The sequence below is a fragment of the Alnus glutinosa genome, chromosome 2, assembly GCF_958979055.1.
Source record: "Alnus glutinosa chromosome 2, dhAlnGlut1.1, whole genome shotgun sequence".
NCBI lineage: Eukaryota > Viridiplantae > Streptophyta > Magnoliopsida > Fagales > Betulaceae > Alnus > Alnus glutinosa.
The window spans coordinates 18656713-18675469 of record NC_084887.1 but is presented as its reverse complement, the minus strand read 5'-3'; the positions used below and the strand labels follow the sequence as shown (position 1 = coordinate 18675469).

The window sequence follows — 18757 nt, the reverse complement described above, 5'->3', positions numbered from 1 at the left end:
AAAACCGCCCCTTATTTGCACCCAAAAATAGCCCTCAAACAAAACATTGCAGGTCCGGATTTTGAGCCGCATGTCGCCCCTATGGCGAAAAAACCGGTGAATCCAAACTGCTAGAACCGCCGTCCCCCTTTGCGCTCGAGACCACCGTTCCAGTAAAAGAACCCTGGCCGCCTCCGCTACTAGCAACCACGGACAGACCCTGAGCAAGTATCGTCTCCGGCGTGGGCATCTAGACCATCAGCGGCATAGCAAAATTTCCCAAGCAATTTTAGTACTAGGCACCACGAAAGACCGAAAAATCCATGAAAGAAGCCCCAATCTTGGAAATATGAGGAAACGCCCACCATTACATCGAACTAATTGAAAGAAAGCCACAAGAAAACAAACAAACCCTTCACCTCTATGGAGCCGACGACGCCGAAAAAAAGAAAGGAACAATTATTTATATACAGACTTAAACACCAAAAGAACTGGGAAGGAGGGGGCTTCCCTCCCCCATTAACCCTCTCTCACAAGGTTTCTGCAGTCAGAGGAAAAAATTGCCAGCAATAGATATATCTTTATTGTGCGAGAGAGAAGGTGACGTCTCACATCGAAAAATATTCTCAATGGGTAATCCGTCAAGCTACATCAAGAGGCAAAGGCAAAGGCCCACCTAAGAATTTCACAAAAAGTTAAAAATATACGGGAAGGATCAAATCTTGAGATTCTTGGATCATCTGATTCTCGAGAAGTCTGAAAAAAAATCTCGGAATCAAAAAATCAATTCCTACTTTATCCAGATTAAACAATTGAAGTCTCTCACCTATAACTAGATACACACCACCAAATATTCTTGAATTGAATTATTAATTATAAAGATTTGATCTAAATTCTTCCAAAAGATTGACTTAAATATTGGAGTGAGACTGACCGACACCCATCGTCTTTACTAATATTTATTATTTTACATGAGTGAAACAAAAATTTTATAGAAGCTTCTGCTACAGTACTGAAAACAATCTTAACACAACCTTAACGCTAAACAAAACTATCCATGAATTAAAAAAAGATATATATATATATATATATATATATATATATATATATATATATATATATATATATATATATATATATATATTTTCCGCTCGTTCGAACCCATCCATCCTACACATGAAGGGGTAGATGCCATGAAGTTCAAAGATCATTGACTAGTACCTAGCACAGAAGCCATTCCCCTTGATTAAGAAGTTTGTTGAAACGCAAAATAAAATAATAATAATAATAAAAAAAAACAATGTTGGGGTTGGTGGCAATCACACCCACAGCTACTTCTTCCTTCGGCGTCTGGAAAAGAGAAGAAGACCAAATGCGGTCTCTATTGCGAGGTAGGTGGCTACCAACCTAAGCAACTGCTTTACAATCTTCCTCTTCATATACCCACTTGTTTTCGGCCATTCTTTTGCTTCTCTCATAACACTAAACTCGACTTCTCATTGCTTCAGTGTCAGCTTCATGTTAGAAACTTTTCAAAATTTCAACATTGTCGCTTATCCCAGTTTTACAATTTCGTCAATTCTTCACTCACACCAATTCATTTCTGGGTTCAATCATTTTTATCTCTTTTTTTGGCATTTTCTTATGATTTTGTGTATTTTTTTTGCAGAAGTCGGCATCGAGTCCGTAAATTATTCAATCAGTTAAATGGCACAACAAGTTGTAAACCCAGATGAGCAGGTAATCTTCATGAAATAATTTTATTTCCTTTTCTATAGAAATTCATGCAACTGTTTATCATTATAATTTGTTCCCTCTATGTTTATATCTATAATCTCTACATGGATTGCTAAAGCGAAAATTATGACTCTTAGGTTGTTCTTGGAGAAGAAATAGACCATGTGAGGTTGATCACCTTAAACCGGCCTCGTCAACTGAATGTCATCTCTTCTAAAGTGGTATGTTCAATAAATTTGACCCACATCGACTTCATTCAGTTCTTGGAATCGTTTTTCTTCTAAAGCAACCAGGCTTCTCTGAGTGTTGTTTCTTTTGCTGCAAACAGGTTTCTCTGCTGGCAGAATACTTGGAAAAATGGGAGAAGGACGATAAAGCAGAACTTGTAATAATCAAGGTTAGTTCTATTTCATCCTGAATATCTGACCTATCATGGGTAATCTATTTGTTTTTTACTTAGATTGTGCTATTTGGTTAAATCACTTATATATATATATATATATATGTGTGTGTGTGTGTGTGTGTGATTATACACTTAATTTTGGACTCTAACTCCATGAACTATTGATTTTCCTTCACTAAAGCTTGTTATGTTGGTCGTCTTGTATCTTACCCAGGGTGCTGGTCGAGCTTTTTCTGCTGGTGGGGATCTGAAAATGTTCTATGATGGCAGAAACTCGAGTAAATACACTACCCCTAAAATAGTTTTGTTGCTTCCTTTTTCCTTTATGGTTCTTTATGCCACAACATGCACACTCAAGTTGATTATGATTTATGAATTTCATTTTGGCAGAGGACTCTTGCCTTGAAGTGGTCTATAGAATGTATTGGCTTTGTTATCACATTCATACCTATAAGATAACTCAGGTACTGTTTTGACATCGTAATCCCATACAATGATTGTGTAAAGGAAATAAATGTGCCCTATAGTTTTTCCTAGTCTATGACTGAGATGTGCTACTCAAGTTTTAATGCTATCAACAGGTTGCTCTTGTGAATGGAATTTCAATGGGTGGAGGTGCATCTTTGATGGTCCCAATGAAGTTCTCAGTTGTCACAGAAAAAACTGTGGGTGTTGAGATTCTTGCATTTGCCTTATTTTTTTCCAATAAGGCTCAAGCTTTCAGATGTTCCTACAGCAGTTTAATCTTATTTATATACTTATCAAAAAAAAAAAAAAACTGTGGGTGTTTGATCCTACTTAGATGCTTCCGGATAAAAATCTTCTTTGGTTTTGGTTTTATGGGCTTGGTTTCAAATTCTGTATTTTAACACCTAATTACTTTGTGGTGTATTTCATGAATGCTATAACAAAGGTATTTGCCACGCCAGAAGCAAGCATTGGGTTCCACACTGACTGTGGCTTTTCACACATCCTCTCTCATCTCCCTGGTGGTTTAGGTAAGCATAAACTTAACAAGAGGAGATTGAAAATAATTCTCTCTCTCTCTCTCTCTCTCTCTCTCTCTCTCTCTCTCTCTCTCCTTTTGGATTAGTTTGAAGTGTTTTCCATTTTATTCCTATTCAAGAGGGAACTGTTCTGCTGTGACAACATATACATATTGTGTTATGAAAAAAGGAAAAGTTGTCTGCAAAATAAGAAATAGGAAATTATAAAGGAAAAGTTGTTTCCCAAATTTATTGGTTAAATGATTAGTTCCATCATTGTTACATATGCAGGGGAATTCTTGGCCTTAACAGGAGCTAGACTTAATGGTAAAGAATTGGTTGCAGCTGGACTGGCAACTCATTTTGTCCCATCTGAGGTGCGTTTTAGAGCTTGTCTAAAACAATATCTTGTTGTCCATCACAGGTATGTGGTGGATTGGTCAAAACCTCCAATAAACTGATGAGTTGTTACAATATACAAACAAGTGTTGTCTGAAATGGAAAAGGAAAATAATAAAGCAATAAATTCCCACTTTTATTTGGATAGGTGTGAACATATTTGTCCACTTCCTATTATCATTTTTTGTTTTGATTAGAAATATCAGTAAAAGCATTGTTAACTTCATTAATTTATGTCTATTCCTTACATGATTAAATAGTGTCAAACAGTGTTTGGAGAATTCATTGTGATTAAAGGAAAAATGCAATGACTAGCTTAAGACTTATGAGCAATGAGGTTAATCGTACATGATGACCAGTAGATGATTGAGGAGCTTCCCTTTATGATGGAAAATTAGTATTCTGATAAATTTAGTATAATCGAAGATCTGGATTTCTACCAGTATAATCAGATAATGAATTTATTCTCATCTTTTTAGTTTATCTAGGGCCATGTGCTGTTTACATGATATAAATGATGTCTTTCCCACACCTTTTTTCGCTTTCTTTTTGGTACTCTGCTGGTTCCTGTTCTTGTTGGATTAATCTATGACCACTTTTATGTGATATAAATCATATAGTGTAGCCTTATATATTTTCTGGCTTGTGAATTTCTAGAGAATGAATGCAAAACCTTCCACAATGGACAATATTCTCATTATTACAACTCATAGTTCCTTGTTAATTCTCTTAATGGTTAATAATTACAAGTATATCACTGATAGCTAATAAATGATATTAGAGAAAAATGTAAAAATCAGTCCCTGTGGTTTACCTCATTTATAATTAGCTTCCTGTAGTATCAAAATAAACTCAGAGGTCTTTGGGGTATGTCAAAAAAAAATCACTCCTTGCGTCAAATTCAATTAAAACACTTGACGGATTCCGTAAGTGCCAATAACATGATGACACGTGCCACTTGTAATTTATATATATATTAAAAAAATTAAAAAAATTAAAAACTTAAAGAATTATGTTTAAAAAAAAATAGAAAAAAAGAAAGGGGGTGGCTGAGGTTGGTGCGGTCTTCGAGCCACCCCAGAAGAAGTTGGGGTAGGCGAGCGCCACCCCAGAGCCACCACCAACCCATGGGGGTGACTGCCTGCCACCCCAGAGGAAGCCAAGGGTGACGCGCGCCACCTCAGAGTCATCGCCGGCCCATGGGGGTGGCTGTGAGTCACCACCAACTACCTCTAGGGTGGCCTTCGAGCTACCCCCAGCCACCCCTTTTCTTTTTTTCTTTTTAGTAAAAAATTTGAAAAAAATAATTCTTAGTTTTTTAATTTCTTTAATTTTTTAGTTATATATATATATATATATATATACTATGTATCATCATTTTATTGGCTCTGACATGACACACTAATGAGTTAGAATTTATTCCCACAAGTGAACATCAGAGCATGAAGCCTCCAATACCAAAAGGGAAGGCACTTACTTAAAGGACGCAAAGCAAAAGAGGAAGAAATTGGGGAAACGTACACAAAGGCCATAGATCCCCCTTATAGTAAGGGGTGGCTTGTGGGATAAGTGGGGTGGGTGGGGGATTTGGATCTTGTGCAATTAGCTACATTGTATAGTTTGCAATATGGAGAGTTAATTTCACCCGATCTCAATCCCTTGATTTCTCGCTGAGGAGAAAACAACCATATTGTTGGTTGAAAATGAAACATTTAAGCTAGAAAAGGGAACAATTACTTTTTTAGGAAACTAAAAAGTTCAAGCATAAAGGGGTGCAAAGAGATGCCCAAAAGGTACCAGTAGTGAATACGCTTTCTCATGGGCTGAAGGTCAAGTTTTACTAGATTCAAGATCCAACCTATTAATAAGAAGGATCTGTGTCACCGAGAATATCATAAATCCATAGTAAAATCCTTAAAATCCTTACTATTTATTTTAGTTGAAATAATTGAAATTTTATCACTCGAGCAGTTATCACCTCCCAAAAATCCCCAAGTCTTCTTCATTTATTATATCTTACCAAGTTGTATGTCGAAATGACAAAATCTAAATTATGTAAATAAAAATTATTAGAACTTGAAGAATTTCAGTCATGAAGTTATCCTAAAAATCTAGAAGCTCCTAAACCTAATAAGAAAAATAGTGCAATAGTGTAGTATCCCCACATTGATAAGAAGAGGGTTACCAAATGCAATAATTCGTTAGTGTGCTATGTCAGCGCTAATAAAATGATTATCAGATATAATGGAATCACTGCTGAAAATGGAGCCATGGATTGTGGTAATGAGTTAGTGTTATAAATGGTTTTGGGGTTCTTACATTCAGACGTGGGTATATTAAATGGTCTTTTGAACCCTTTTAAGTATGAGCTCTTTGTGGCGGACTTGAATTTTTGGCTTATTGTACAGAGCAATTACAAGAAGGATGGGAGAAAGGACTATAGTGTAGCACAACTAGCTTTCAAAGTAATTACTAAAACAAGCCTAAGTGGTGCCCAATTGGCTTTAGACCATTTCATGCTATTAATCAAGTAATATTTTTGAATCCAAAACCAGACTACATTGAATGGATTTCTCAAGTGCTAGGTATACCCCAAAGGGTTACCATAGCCCTTTCTAAATGTCAAAATTAGATTAGAAAAAATGACATTATTTCATTATCCCAGAAACTATTTCTAGATGCTGTGAAATTAAATTTACACCAAATGTTATGGAATTCATTCCCGATGCTCTTTTAAAATTCAAGGGAGTAGTTATAATTTACAGAGTTGTAAACATGATCTCAGATAATTTATTCCTTCATCCTCAATTAGCTGTGTTGTTGATGACCATATCCCAATCTCGATAGCTTGTCTATCTAATTAAGCTTGATTTAGTTTGTCATTCTGTTAAGAAATGCTAATGCCACACATCTTGACGGTATATGCATATTCCTATCTGATAACGTATTGAAGCTAGAATTGATTCAAAAGCTGCACTGTGACCGGTTTTCCACTGACTTTGGAGTTATCAGTAATATAGAATCAGTTTAATTGAGATTAAATTTCTCTACTCTTACTATTTTTGCTGTATATCAGAAACTGCCCGAGCTAGAGAAGCGTCTGATAAGTTTGAACTCTGGCAACAAGAATGCAGTAAAATCTGCAATTGAAGAGTTCTCGGTGGAAGTTCAACTTGATGAAGAGAGTGTCTTGAACAAGTAATATATTTTAACAAGTGATATATATTCACACACACACACACACACAGAGATTTGATAGATAAATACAACTACGAGATTAAACCTGTGAGTTCATCCTCCACCCCTTGCTTATGGGGGAGAGATGTGACACGGTCCATAGATCATTGGTGCTAGGGATGCATAGTTGCTATTGCCAATAGGATCCCAAATATTATCAGCTCTGCGATATTGCTAACAATAAGCTTTGGTGACCTTTCAGGAAATCAATAATTGATGAGTGCTTTTCCAAGGATACTGTGGAAGAGATTATAAAATCATTTGTAAGTATCTATTTATTTATTTATTTTTTTGCAGTTTCCATGGAGAAGTTCATCATAGTATTGCAAATTTAATATCTTTTCTAAGCCATGTCGTCTGCATGAATTCTGCTGTTCAGGAAGCTGAGGCAAGCAAAGAAGGAAACGGATGGATAGGTGCAGTGCTTAAGGGGTTAAAGAGATCTTCCCCTGCTGGATTGAAAATAACACTAAGATCGGTAATGGTTTTTTGCAATTTGATTAGTAACGGATGTTATAATAAATTTCTGGCTTACAATGAATGCTTCAAAAGGAATAATAGACATAATATAATTGTTGATGGGAATTGTGTAACATCAATGGTTTATAAAAGATATGTTGGACTTACTCATCAACACAAAGTTTAAGGTGCAAACATAAAAATGCTCTATTCCTTCAAGATGCCTCTGATGTTGAATTGTGATACTTAGTGTAATGATGCTCAGGATAGTGACATCTTGTGAAAAAAAACCTCTTGCCTTTTGTGACTAAAATGATTATTAACTAAAACATCAGCATAAGAAGCAGAATTAGTTTCCTTGTGGGTTTTTCTTGCATATGATGCCTCAAATTTTTGTCAAACATATCCAGATTCGCGAAGGGAGAAAGCAAACACTGCTTGAAAATCTGAAAAAGGAATTTAGACTAACAATGAATATACTACGAACCACAATCTCTGAGGATGTCTACGAGGTGATTGTTGCAGTTATATCACTTGTGAAAACTTACAATCCAAGTTTGGAAATACAATATTTCTTCCCTCACTTCTTAAATTAATTTTTGTCTCTCCTTGTTATATTTTTGACAAAAGGGTATAAGAGCTCTCACCATTGATAAGGATAATGCTCCAAAGGTACTCTCTCTCTCTCTCTCTCTCTTTGCAAATCAGTGTAACTACAGGGAGTGATTCTGCAATTCTCCCTTAAAGAAAATTACTCTTTTTATTATTAGTTACTGCTAGCAGTGTTTCTCTCCCTGTGAATCTATCTAAAATATTAAGTCTGGCAGTGGAACCCACCATCTCACGATAAAGTGGATGATGAGAAGGTAGGCCTGGTATTTCAGCCATTCAAAGAGGATTTGGAGCTCCAGATTGCAGAGAAGGAAGACAACAGGTTTTTATACCCACACTAGATAATATTTGTGTCAGTGAATCAGCTTTATATAGTATCAGGGAAATGAAGAATTATTTATTGATCTTATTTATCCAAACTAAATTACAGGTGGCATGGTAAATATGAGACTACACCCTATGCAACTTCAGCGTTGACAGCTTAAGCAAAATAGATTTCTGGTCAGCAGCTTCATGTTCCTTCAATTGTTGTCAAACTCAAATGTCAGGCCCTTAGTGCTATGGTGTATGTCACCTTGCTGATTTTTGTGTGTTACTCTGCCTGATGTTTCTTCTTGAAATAAAAATAGTCTTTTGTTTCAAAAAAAGAAAAAAAAAAAAAAAGGAAAAGAAATAAAATAGTCTTTATGAGAGAACTCACAAGCTTAGCCAAAGATGACTGCCTTTTATCATGGTTTCAAAATAATGCAATGAAATTAAAACAAAAAAGAAGCAGTAGGAATTATATAGTTACTGATAAAGTTAATGGTAACGAATAGATTTAATCATTTAGTTAATATACTAATACTTTTTCTTATATGGTGGGTGATCAAGCAATTCAAACTCACTCTCTCGATAAGTGAGGTACAATATGTTGAATACTCAATCAAAATAGAAGGTAAAGTGTGGATACTCAAACTCAAAACTACCTTTCTCATATTATGTTAAATAATCACTATTTAAAAAATTAGGGTTAAATATTATTTATCCCTCTCAACCAACTGTCATTTTTTTATGAAGTACCACAAATTAACAAGTGTCATGATTTGGCTTTTCAAACTGCCAATCTGTTATTATTTAGCCTCATCCGTCTTAACTGTTATGTTGGATGAAAAATCACATTCGACCAAAATGTTTCAAAAATATTCTTATTTTGACCATTGGAAAATCAAATTTACCCTTTGTATTTATTAATTAGTAGAATTTTTTTTTTGGGCGAGAGTAGTACTAGGATAGGTGACCTCCTGGGAAGTCCTCGTGTTGTACTCCTCGTTTACTTATAAAAAAAATTTAGTAGAAAAAAAATTACCCTAAACAAATTATTATATTTTTTTTTTTTAAAAAAAAAAAGAAAAAAAAGAAAGGGTAATTTTGATTTTTCAATTGTCAAAATAAGGTTTCTTTTGGAACATTTTGGTCAGATTTGATTTTTTATCCAACATAACGATCAAGACTGACGGATGAGGCTAAATAATAAAAAATTGACAATTTATAAAGCCAAATCATGACACTTGTTAATTTGTGGTGCTTTATAAAAAATGTCAGTTAGTTTAGGGGGTTAAACAATATTTAACTTAAAAAATTAAATTTTTTAGGATAATCAGTAATGTAAGATGAGATATCAAACTATGATATCAGTGCAGCATACTCTTAGTGTTGTTCTCAGAATTGCCTATACTCTCCTTTGTGTTTGAAAAAAATAGCCTAATGATTTACTAGACCTGAGGGAGAGGAGAGATGGTGAATAGGTCTTTCTTAACTACAACTCAATCTTCACAATTATTTCTGAAACAGTCAGATTATCCGGTGGGTTGTTTGGTCTAAAACTCTGGTCAGTTTTCAGTTTTTTTTTTTTTTTTTTTTGTTAACTGAAGGAATTATTCTTTTATTAACTTTATCATCAGAATTATTCTTTTGCTAACTTAAGCATCGGAATTGTTTTTCACTGAAAATCCCGACAAGTCTTTGATCTGATTCTCTTTTCATTGTGTTGATTGTGCGATCAATTGAATCATTAATAACTCCGGTCGAAAAGGATAATTCAAATATATATCCTTTGTTTTAAAAATAAAAAATAAAAAAATAAAATCATTAAACCCTAGGTTTTAATTACTTTAAAAATAACTTATTTAGTCATTTTTCCGATGGAGTTTTTATTATGTTAGTTGCTAAGTCACCTGAGTCATAACCACATAATAAAGTATGACATGCCATACTCATCATTCATCCTGAGATTATAATTATGTCCTAAAAAATAGTAAAAATTACCAAAAAAAAAAAAAAAAAAGCCTCCTGTGGAGGGGGAGGGAGTTGGAGGCCTTGGCAATCGGCTATGATTGTGAAAAGTATATATATATATATGTCATGATATGTATAAATAAAAAACTCTTCCATAATTTATTTTCCCCCATAAGACACACAAGTGTTCATGTTACCGTAGTATACTAAGAACTAATAAGAGGAAGGCTATATACCATATTTTTATTTTATAATAATTTCGTAATGCTGACATGGCAATCTTAATTATTTTTATTTTTTAACAAAAACTAAAGTCAATGGTTAGTCAGAACTCTCACGTTAACATTGTGAGGTAGTTGTAGGATAAAAATGTAATTTTTAACATTACCCAATATCCAAAAATTTGTTTGCAAAAAGTAGATCTTAAAGATACTTGCTAGCTTATGGTTGTTCAGTTGGCTCCCTCCCGTGACCAATGGTGACAAGATTCTCAGAGGAAGAGTGTGATACACTTAATTGCTCACTTAATCAAGGAATCATAATTAAGCACAGCAATTATCACTTTTTTAAACACACTTTTCTTGTACTAGTGTCATTATTCAACCTAATTGGGGGGGAATGTCCATGCATCCCCTGGTCAGAGACTCAAGAGTAAAATGATGTCTCACACTTTCAATCAAGGCATTTCCTTATTGAAAAATAGAGGTTGTTAGTGAGTTCCAATCAGCAGAGCTTTTTCCAATGAAAACCCACTAGATTAGACATCAATCAAGGGCAATTTGTCAATGAAATGCTTTAACAAGGAGAGGATTTTGATTTTTCCTCCCTAATAAAACAGAATAGAAAAAAACAAAGAAGCTTTTCTACGTAACCAAACATAGAATTAAAGCAAGACGAGGGCAAAGAGTTTTGAGAGGAGAAACTGTGAATGTATTGATTGATGTGATATAAAGTAGAAATGAGTTTTGAATTTTTTGTGAGAAAAAAAGTAAAGAACGTTGTTTGTTAATGTAAAGAAATGAGGTTGACTTTTTTAGGAGAAAGGAGGAGAAATCTTTGCCAAACGCACTTATTTAAAGTATCTTTAATACAACTTTTTTTGGCCAAAAGTGCTCGCTAATATTAGTTGAAGAGTAATGCTAGAAATTATATTGTTGGAAATAATTATACTTCAGGTTGAATTGGGGTAATAGTCCTAATCCGGGTCTAATAAAGATTTAATGAAGAATCTAGTCAACAATCTAACTCCCAGTTGAATGTAGATATGACTCTCATACCAAATCAAACTCCAAGCACTCCTAGTTTAAGTGGGGGTAGAAAACCTAATTCATGTTTGACTCCACCTCTTTGCCTATAAATAAGCCCATACTCCGAGTAAAAACTACAAACTGAATATTTGATGCATTGAATATACTTACTTAGGCATCATGGTGAAATTTCTATAAGGGTCTTTTAATTTTATTTGTTTTAGATCATGGGAGCGTGAAGAATTCGCCGTTCACACCATATTGGAAACTCAACACACATTCTTATCGCATAGTAAACTCATATTGCTGACGTGTCAATCCTAGCCAATAACATTAGCCTTAAGGGTTTTAACTAAAGAGTAATGCTAGAACTTACATTTTTATTCCATAATCATTCTACAAAACTAACGTAACAGTCCGAACAAATCTTTAATTTTTTTTTTTAAGATAAAGGACCGATTCAAGAGTTGTCTAGAAGTACTTAATCAATATTAAAAGAGAAACATGAGATAAAAACGTAAGTTTTAGAATTTCTGGACCCTTAATCATATTTTTGAAGCTGATGATTATGTGGTGGTCAATACAGTTGGAAGCACATGTGAGTCCGTGACGTGTCAACAGACGTTAGAAAATGGTATGATCAGTTCAAGTGTAAAGTTCGGATGACGTGGACGGATTTGGCAAGAAAAATATATTTTAAGCCTAAAACAAAGCGTAGCGAACCAGCGGCTTCAACTTTATCTGGATTAATCTAAGTAACTTAATTTGAGGCCCCCACCTTCAGTAATTAATTAACTTGCATTTTCATCCTCAACACGTGAACGAGCAATAACGGTTACTTTTAGTGGCGTAATCAGATCATTACCAATATCAACCACTATTGTATTGGTATATATTATATATATATCTTGCATATCCTTACAAACTATCTCAAAATGTGTCATCAATATTACTTTTTGGTGTACTCAACGATAATCCCGTAGGTAATATAGGCTTAGAGGCATGGGTTAGCCCTGATAGGACCCATTTTATAAGCAAGTCAAGCTCGATTAAGCCTTTGGACAATGGGTTTATCACTTTTAGGAAAATTAACAATGTTTACATAAAATTATAATCGGGACACGAGGGAGCAATCGCTTAACAATTAAAGTGAGGGTCAGGAAATCAAATCAGTTATTTTTGGACCCTCTTTCCTTCGAAACAACCATCACGAGAGAAACACTCCATAAAAGGAAGGGAAATGGTTCATTTATGAGTAGGTACCGTTTTCTCCCCCAAAAGCTTTTTGAATTTCCTTCCCTTCTTCACTATGAAAACATTAACTTAGGCATTTTAGAGTGTTCATTCACAAGCACACCCAACGAGGTCACACATGCTTTTTTTTTTTTGTTTTTTGATACGAGGTATCCCCTGGTCTTTATAGCTGCAATGTATCTCGTTTGTTGAACGACTGGCCCACCAAGGTGGTAGTCAAACCTTAAGAGGGTAGAAACTGTTTGCCAAGAACCAATGACTAATCATCGGCTCAATGTCCGATACCACACCAGGCATTGGACCTTAAATCACCAGCAGATGGTCAGAGGTCCGAAGACCCCCCCCACACAACTGGGGTGGCTGGCTCAAGAAATTGTTTGTACCTGAATGAATTCGAACTTGAGACCTTAGAGTTCATGCCAACCCCCTTAGGGTTACCCACATGCTTGTTTTCATGTGCTTGGAATACGGTTTTTGATTAACCGATTCTTTGCGTTTCAATATCAGATAGCACCTAAGAACCCCATAGAGAAAGATTTTTTTTGTGTTCAGGTTTAATGGGTTTGGTTTTACTGTTTTGGTAGCAAAAAGTAGGGAGTGAATTTGAGTAAGAAAGTATTGTAGATGGAGTACGTGGGTCGACCATAGATGAAAAGGTACAGATTCTTTCATGGAGTAGTACTGGTCATGACGAAGACTGAAGAGAGTAGAGTTGTATAACCTTTTGTTTCTCTAGAAACATATTAATCACAACAGGTATAGCTTCCAAATTAATCATCATGAAGCCCAACGAAACAAGTCAAGTATTTCATAAAGGGCGGACCCCATTCAGCTTTTGTCCAATCACACTGTTACATTTCCCACAACCAAGACTTTATTGAGCTAACTTCTCCTGCCCCCACATGTTTTGTATTAATCTCATATATTCATTACTCTTTCTTCTTCTCTATTCTATTTTATATTTTACCAAATTATATTCATATCTTCCATCATTTCAATTCTCTTATAAAAAACAGTAGTTTGTATTGTAAAACTTATCAAACAATGAGAGCAAGATATAAGATGCCGAGTATAATCTCACTCAAATAGGCTGATTTGTATAATCATGGGTCTCAAGCCCAATACCGACCCTCAAAGAATCGTGGGCATCAAGTCAAGACAGCAAGACTTCTGGGTAGACTTATCCTGAGAGATAGACATTCAAACTAGTTGCCCTCAGAAAATGCTATTTCTTAGAATAAATGATAGGCAGCTCATTCAGATGAAGTCCTGAGAATGGATACTTCCTGATACCAAGATTCAACTTCTTCAGCCAAGGTTCGAGACAAACATGTCCCGAGAACTCATGTATCGGTCTCATCACAGAAGATGTCAATGATGTTCACTCCTTGATTCACAAAAGGATACAACCACGTCTCAACCCCTGAAATTTCGGGACTAGGTCTCATCCCATAAAATTCAGATTAACACCCTACTCCAAGTTGAATTTGAGGGTAGGAGTCACAACCCGGGTCTAATTAAGACTCCTTAAAGAATCCGATTAGCAATCCTACTCCTAGTTGAATTGCGATAGGACTCCTGATCCAAATCAAACTCACAGCACTTCTAAGTTAAATTGGAGTAGAAAGCTTAATCCAGATTTGATTCTACCTCTAAGCCTATAAATAGGTCCTTATACCAAGTATAAACCCTAAACTTCTTTATTGCGCATTAGACATAATTTTCTCTCAGAAACTGAATTATCCTCTTCTAACATAACCTTTAGAGTTGTTCTTTAATGATGAACATATGTATCCATTTGTCTCTGTTTTCTCTCTTTCTTTGGCTTTTCTATTTCTTTATGAGAAGACTAGTGTCCCCATTTCACGTGAATTCTACTATTTCGTTTTTTGTCCACATCCACCGTGTATGCTTCATTGCTTCTCTTCTCGTTGGTAGTATCTTATCAATTTCTTGAAGCCTTGTCTCTCCAAGCTCAGCCTACGTAGAACAGCCACATCAATAAATGACATTCCACCAAACCATACTTGATTAATTTTATTAATTAAGAAAAATCATTGTCAACCCTCCCAAACTGACTCCCCTTTGTAAACACCAAGTGAAAATGTTTTTGATTAACTCTTATTTTTTCATCGCACCAAATACTAAAAATACCAAAAATATTTTTTTTTGAAATTATTTTACGCCGAAATTAACGGAGTCTTAATGCTTGAATCTAGTAGAAGGTGTAAGTTGTAACTAAATGGTAATTTGAAGAGGTCAAATGTCATGAATTAAAGTTTAGAGGAGCCTTTGCAACTGAGATATCCATTTAAAGGGATTAAGTGTAATTTTTCAAGGAATTATAATGATCTTAGTGACATGGTTTTCTTCTATTCTTCCATACAAGGGTTACAAAGGGGGATAGTTGATTTGGGCAAAGATGATAAGGTGAATGACCTTTGATCCCACAATTTCCTTTCCCATTGTGGCTTAGATGTTGTAAAAAAAATAAATAAAAGAAGATCTCCTTTAATTTTTTTAAAGGTCCAGATTTAATTTCAAATTTTTCTATGAAAAAGAGGCAGAATGAAATTAAATTTAGGAAAAGGAAAAACTAGGAAAAAATATATTGTAGTGTATTTTGCCTGACTTGCCTTTTGTGGGTAGTGTTGAATCAGTTCAAGCATACAGCATACTACAATTGTAGTGGGAGGCAGAAGATAATGTATACCATTAAAACCTACCAATATCCACTTTAAACAATCTCTCCTCAAATTTGTACCTCCTTTGAAATATGGCCATTCCTTTTGCTCTAAAACTCCACATTCTCCTCCATCATCCCAAAAAGGCTGTCATAAGTGAACCCCACATGGTTGAAATCTCCACTTTCTTTTCTTCCTCAAATGATCGTCACTCATCCATCACCCTTCCGCTTCTATAAAACCAAACAACTATCGTCGAAGATCAAATAAAATTATTATTGTCTTCATAGTGTATATATTTATATACATTGTTCAAGTGGGTTTAATGCTTTGATTCTCAAAAAGAGAGTGGAAGAGTGAGAGAGAGATAATCAAGTGGCTGTTTCTGTTTCTGGGGATCATCAAGTACCTCAACCTGTCTCCTTTTTTTTTCTTTTATGTATATATTAATCTACTGGTGGTTTCTACATCTTTAAAGGAGTGGCCACTGCCCATCATTTTCAGAGAAGAGATGAGAATCCAACTTCTTCTGCAGAATTTGGTTTCTTTCACCATTCATGCAAGTGTTTTTGTTCTTGTTCTTTTTCTACCACTTGTCAGCTCATCTCAAGAGCACTCAAAAGCTACAACTCACGCAGGCAATAAAGACTACCACAGTCATAAGGTTTTTGACGATCTTCTTCTCCTTCCGTTTGATCTCTTGCAAATTCTTGTTTCTAACACTGTATGTCATGATAACAGCAGAGTCAGAAACTGCTGTTCGAGATTACACTCCATGGATTTCTCCTCTGGGCCTCACTGGGGTTCTTGATGCCTGTTGGGATACTCGTTATCAGAATGTCAAACAGAGAGGAATGTGGACGAAGGCTCAAAATTCTTTTCTACGTTCATGCAATTTTACAGGCTAGTTTCACTCTGTTTCTCCTGTTGCATTAACAATGAGATTAACTTCATATTATTAGTTTTAAAATTCTTTATTTTTTTCTCTGTTCATTCACTTGATAAAACAATATCTCTACAGAGGCATGCCCCACTCTTAAGGCTTGTAATGATGGGGAAAAGTACTTTAAAGTAATTAATAAACATTCTTGATTTGTGATTATTTAATATAGCCCACAGTTTCTTAATAACGAACACCAAGTAAACTTCATTGCTCCTCAAAGTTTAAGGACTATCATGAATGCTTAAAGGGCACGAAAGGCAGTTAAAATATTCTTGCTGATTAAAAATCCATGGCTTTCCAATCTTATTTGGAATTTAACATGTGCATGGAACACATTTAATTATCACGTTAGGTGTGGCATTAGCCCAATCACAAGTAACAGAGCAGACAAATAATATACAGGGGAAACTTTTTACATAGCCCCTCCAATGTGTCACGGGTTTTGCAACGTTAATTAACCTTGAATTATCAAAAGAATTGCAATGTCAGTATATATACCATTTTTCATCCCCTTTTAATTTTACCCATCCGTTAAGATTTTTTGTTAAATCTTAATAGATGATATCAAAATACCCAAAATACTCCGTTTTTAAAATTTTAAAAAATAACAAGTAAAAGTTTCTCTGGACTAACTCGCAACTACGTTGTGGATCTCGTTTTGGGTTTTTTACTTTTTCTATTCTTTTCTATTTTACTTCTTTTTTTTAAAAAAAAAAATTAAGGGTAAATTTGTATTTTTATAAATTTTACAGGAGTATAAGATACATTTAAAAGAATGGTACGTAACATTACTCTGAAATTAAAAAGAGCTGAAAAATAGGATACCAACATTGCAACTTTTGATAATTCGAGGTTAACATTACAAAACCAATAACAAATCGGGGGCCAAGTGAAGTTTTCCTAAAATATACTAGTCATCATTTTAATGTATTTATTTGCCTAATGACTTCTATATTTGCTGTGATTTATAGATTGAAAGTATTTTGTGTTGAACAGACACTTATGGTACTTCTTGCGACGGCAGGAGCAGTAATGTCCATCAAAAACTTCAACAACTCCTTCAACAATTATCACCAAAGGATAGGGGTAGCCCTATATGCCATCATATGGTTGCAAGCCCTAGTTGGTTTTGTAAGGCCGAAGAGGTAATTTGCAACCATTTAATATCTTTACACCAACATGGTTATTTAATTGAATATTGACTAAATTATGGAATTTTTTGGCCCACTTTAATTAGGCACTATAGTCTCTATTCAATAATTTCTAGTATCAAGCTCCATTTGGTAACTGAGCAGACAGTTAAAAAAAGAGCAGAACTGTAAATTTCTGCTTGCTGTCTGAATCTTGTAAAAAAAGTATGCAGAGCAAAATACTAGTAAATATAAGTTCTGTTGTTGAGTTTGCACCCTTTTTTTGTTCCCTGCAGGGGGTCTAAAGCAAGAAGTGTATGGTTTTTTGCCCATTGGCTACTTGGAACTTCAGTATCCCTACTTGGAGTTCTGAACATATATACAGGTTTACAAGCCTATCATGAAAAGACATCAAGAAGTATAAGGCTTTGGACCATCATTTTCACCGCTGAGATGTCCTTCATAGCCTTCTTCTACCTGTTGCAAGACAAATGGGTGTATACAAAGAAGCAAGGAGTGATTTTGGGCGACGAACCAAAAAGGCCTATTGATCAACACACATCTCCAAGCGACACACAAAAGGAATTGGTGGTCAAGTCTTGTTGAGGAAGAAAATGAACTAAGGCCTTAATTTTACTAACAAGGAATTTTCTTTTTACCCTTGTCATCCCATTTTCTCTCTGGTTTTCTCTACAGTGGACTACTTGGTGTTTATTAGTTAAGAATACATAAGGTGTTTAGTGTTGGGATGGATACATCTTATAAGATGAATAAGTACAGATGTTTATTGTTTTTCATTTGACTTCATCAATAGAAACTGTTAGGATTTGTGTTGGCATATTCATTGTCAAAACTGGGCTGGTTGTAATTCTAGGGTTAGTGGTTGAGTAGATCTTGAGGTCTTGAGTTGATGGTTTGAAAAACTTCAAATAGAGTGCAAGATAGAATACTTCATTCGCAACAACCTTCCAAGGATGTTCTAATGTGGCAGCTCTACAACTTCAAAATTCTACGTAGTATGCCTCGTTGGTAATGGCGTTCAAAGAAAGTTCAAACGCGGGAATCTAGGACTAAAAAAATAATGTTCTAGAGGAAGTTGTTCACAATTGCATTGGAAGAAAGTTTGAACTTCAATACCTCAAGTGCCTCACATAACCTTTCGCTCCTAGTGACGTTCAAATAATGTTCGAACGTATTGTTCAATAATTCAGGCAAAAACTTCAAACCGCAACGACGCTCGAGGAATGTTTGAACGCTGTATGGGATAAACCTAGAAACCCTAGATAACGTTTGAATAACACTTACTCACGTTCAATCGCTGCCCTCTCTGGTAGTGTTTTAATTAAACCCACTTGCCCTATAAAACAATCCCCTGTATACAATGAACTCACTTGGAATATTAAAGCACAA

The 18757-nt window shown here is 35.0% G+C and overlaps 2 protein-coding genes across 4 annotated transcripts; both read left to right on the top strand.

Annotated features, from left to right (window-relative positions):
* The first annotated feature begins 1290 nt into the window (after positions 1-1290).
* On the top strand, positions 1291-8507 carry LOC133861883 (3-hydroxyisobutyryl-CoA hydrolase-like protein 5). Of its 2 annotated transcripts, none has more exons than XM_062297702.1 (16): positions 1291-1370; positions 1649-1719; positions 1854-1937; positions 2045-2113; positions 2334-2397; positions 2510-2583; positions 2701-2784; positions 3033-3117; positions 3397-3482; positions 6581-6702; positions 6944-7004; positions 7121-7219; positions 7611-7712; positions 7831-7872; positions 8028-8134; positions 8243-8507. In XM_062297702.1, the coding sequence occupies exons 2-16, from the start codon at positions 1687-1689 to the stop codon at positions 8295-8297; spliced, it is 1167 nt and encodes a 388-aa protein (XP_062153686.1). In that variant the 5' UTR covers positions 1291-1370; positions 1649-1686; the 3' UTR covers positions 8298-8507. The 2 variants fall into 2 exon arrangements, with proteins under 2 accessions (XP_062153686.1, XP_062153685.1); XM_062297701.1 differs by lacking the exon at positions 1291-1370 and adding an exon at positions 1375-1499.
* A 6817-nt stretch (positions 8508-15324) lies between these two features.
* On the top strand, positions 15325-18311 carry LOC133861972 (cytochrome b561 domain-containing protein At2g30890-like). Of its 2 annotated transcripts, none has more exons than XM_062297805.1 (4): positions 15325-15938; positions 16019-16177; positions 17214-17362; positions 17644-18311. In XM_062297805.1, the coding sequence occupies exons 1-4, from the start codon at positions 15786-15788 to the stop codon at positions 17951-17953; spliced, it is 771 nt and encodes a 256-aa protein (XP_062153789.1). In that variant the 5' UTR covers positions 15325-15785; the 3' UTR covers positions 17954-18311. The 2 variants fall into 2 exon arrangements, with proteins under 2 accessions (XP_062153789.1, XP_062153788.1); XM_062297804.1 differs by having other exon boundaries at positions 15340-15938; positions 16016-16177.
* The last annotated feature ends 446 nt before the right edge of the window (positions 18312-18757 follow it).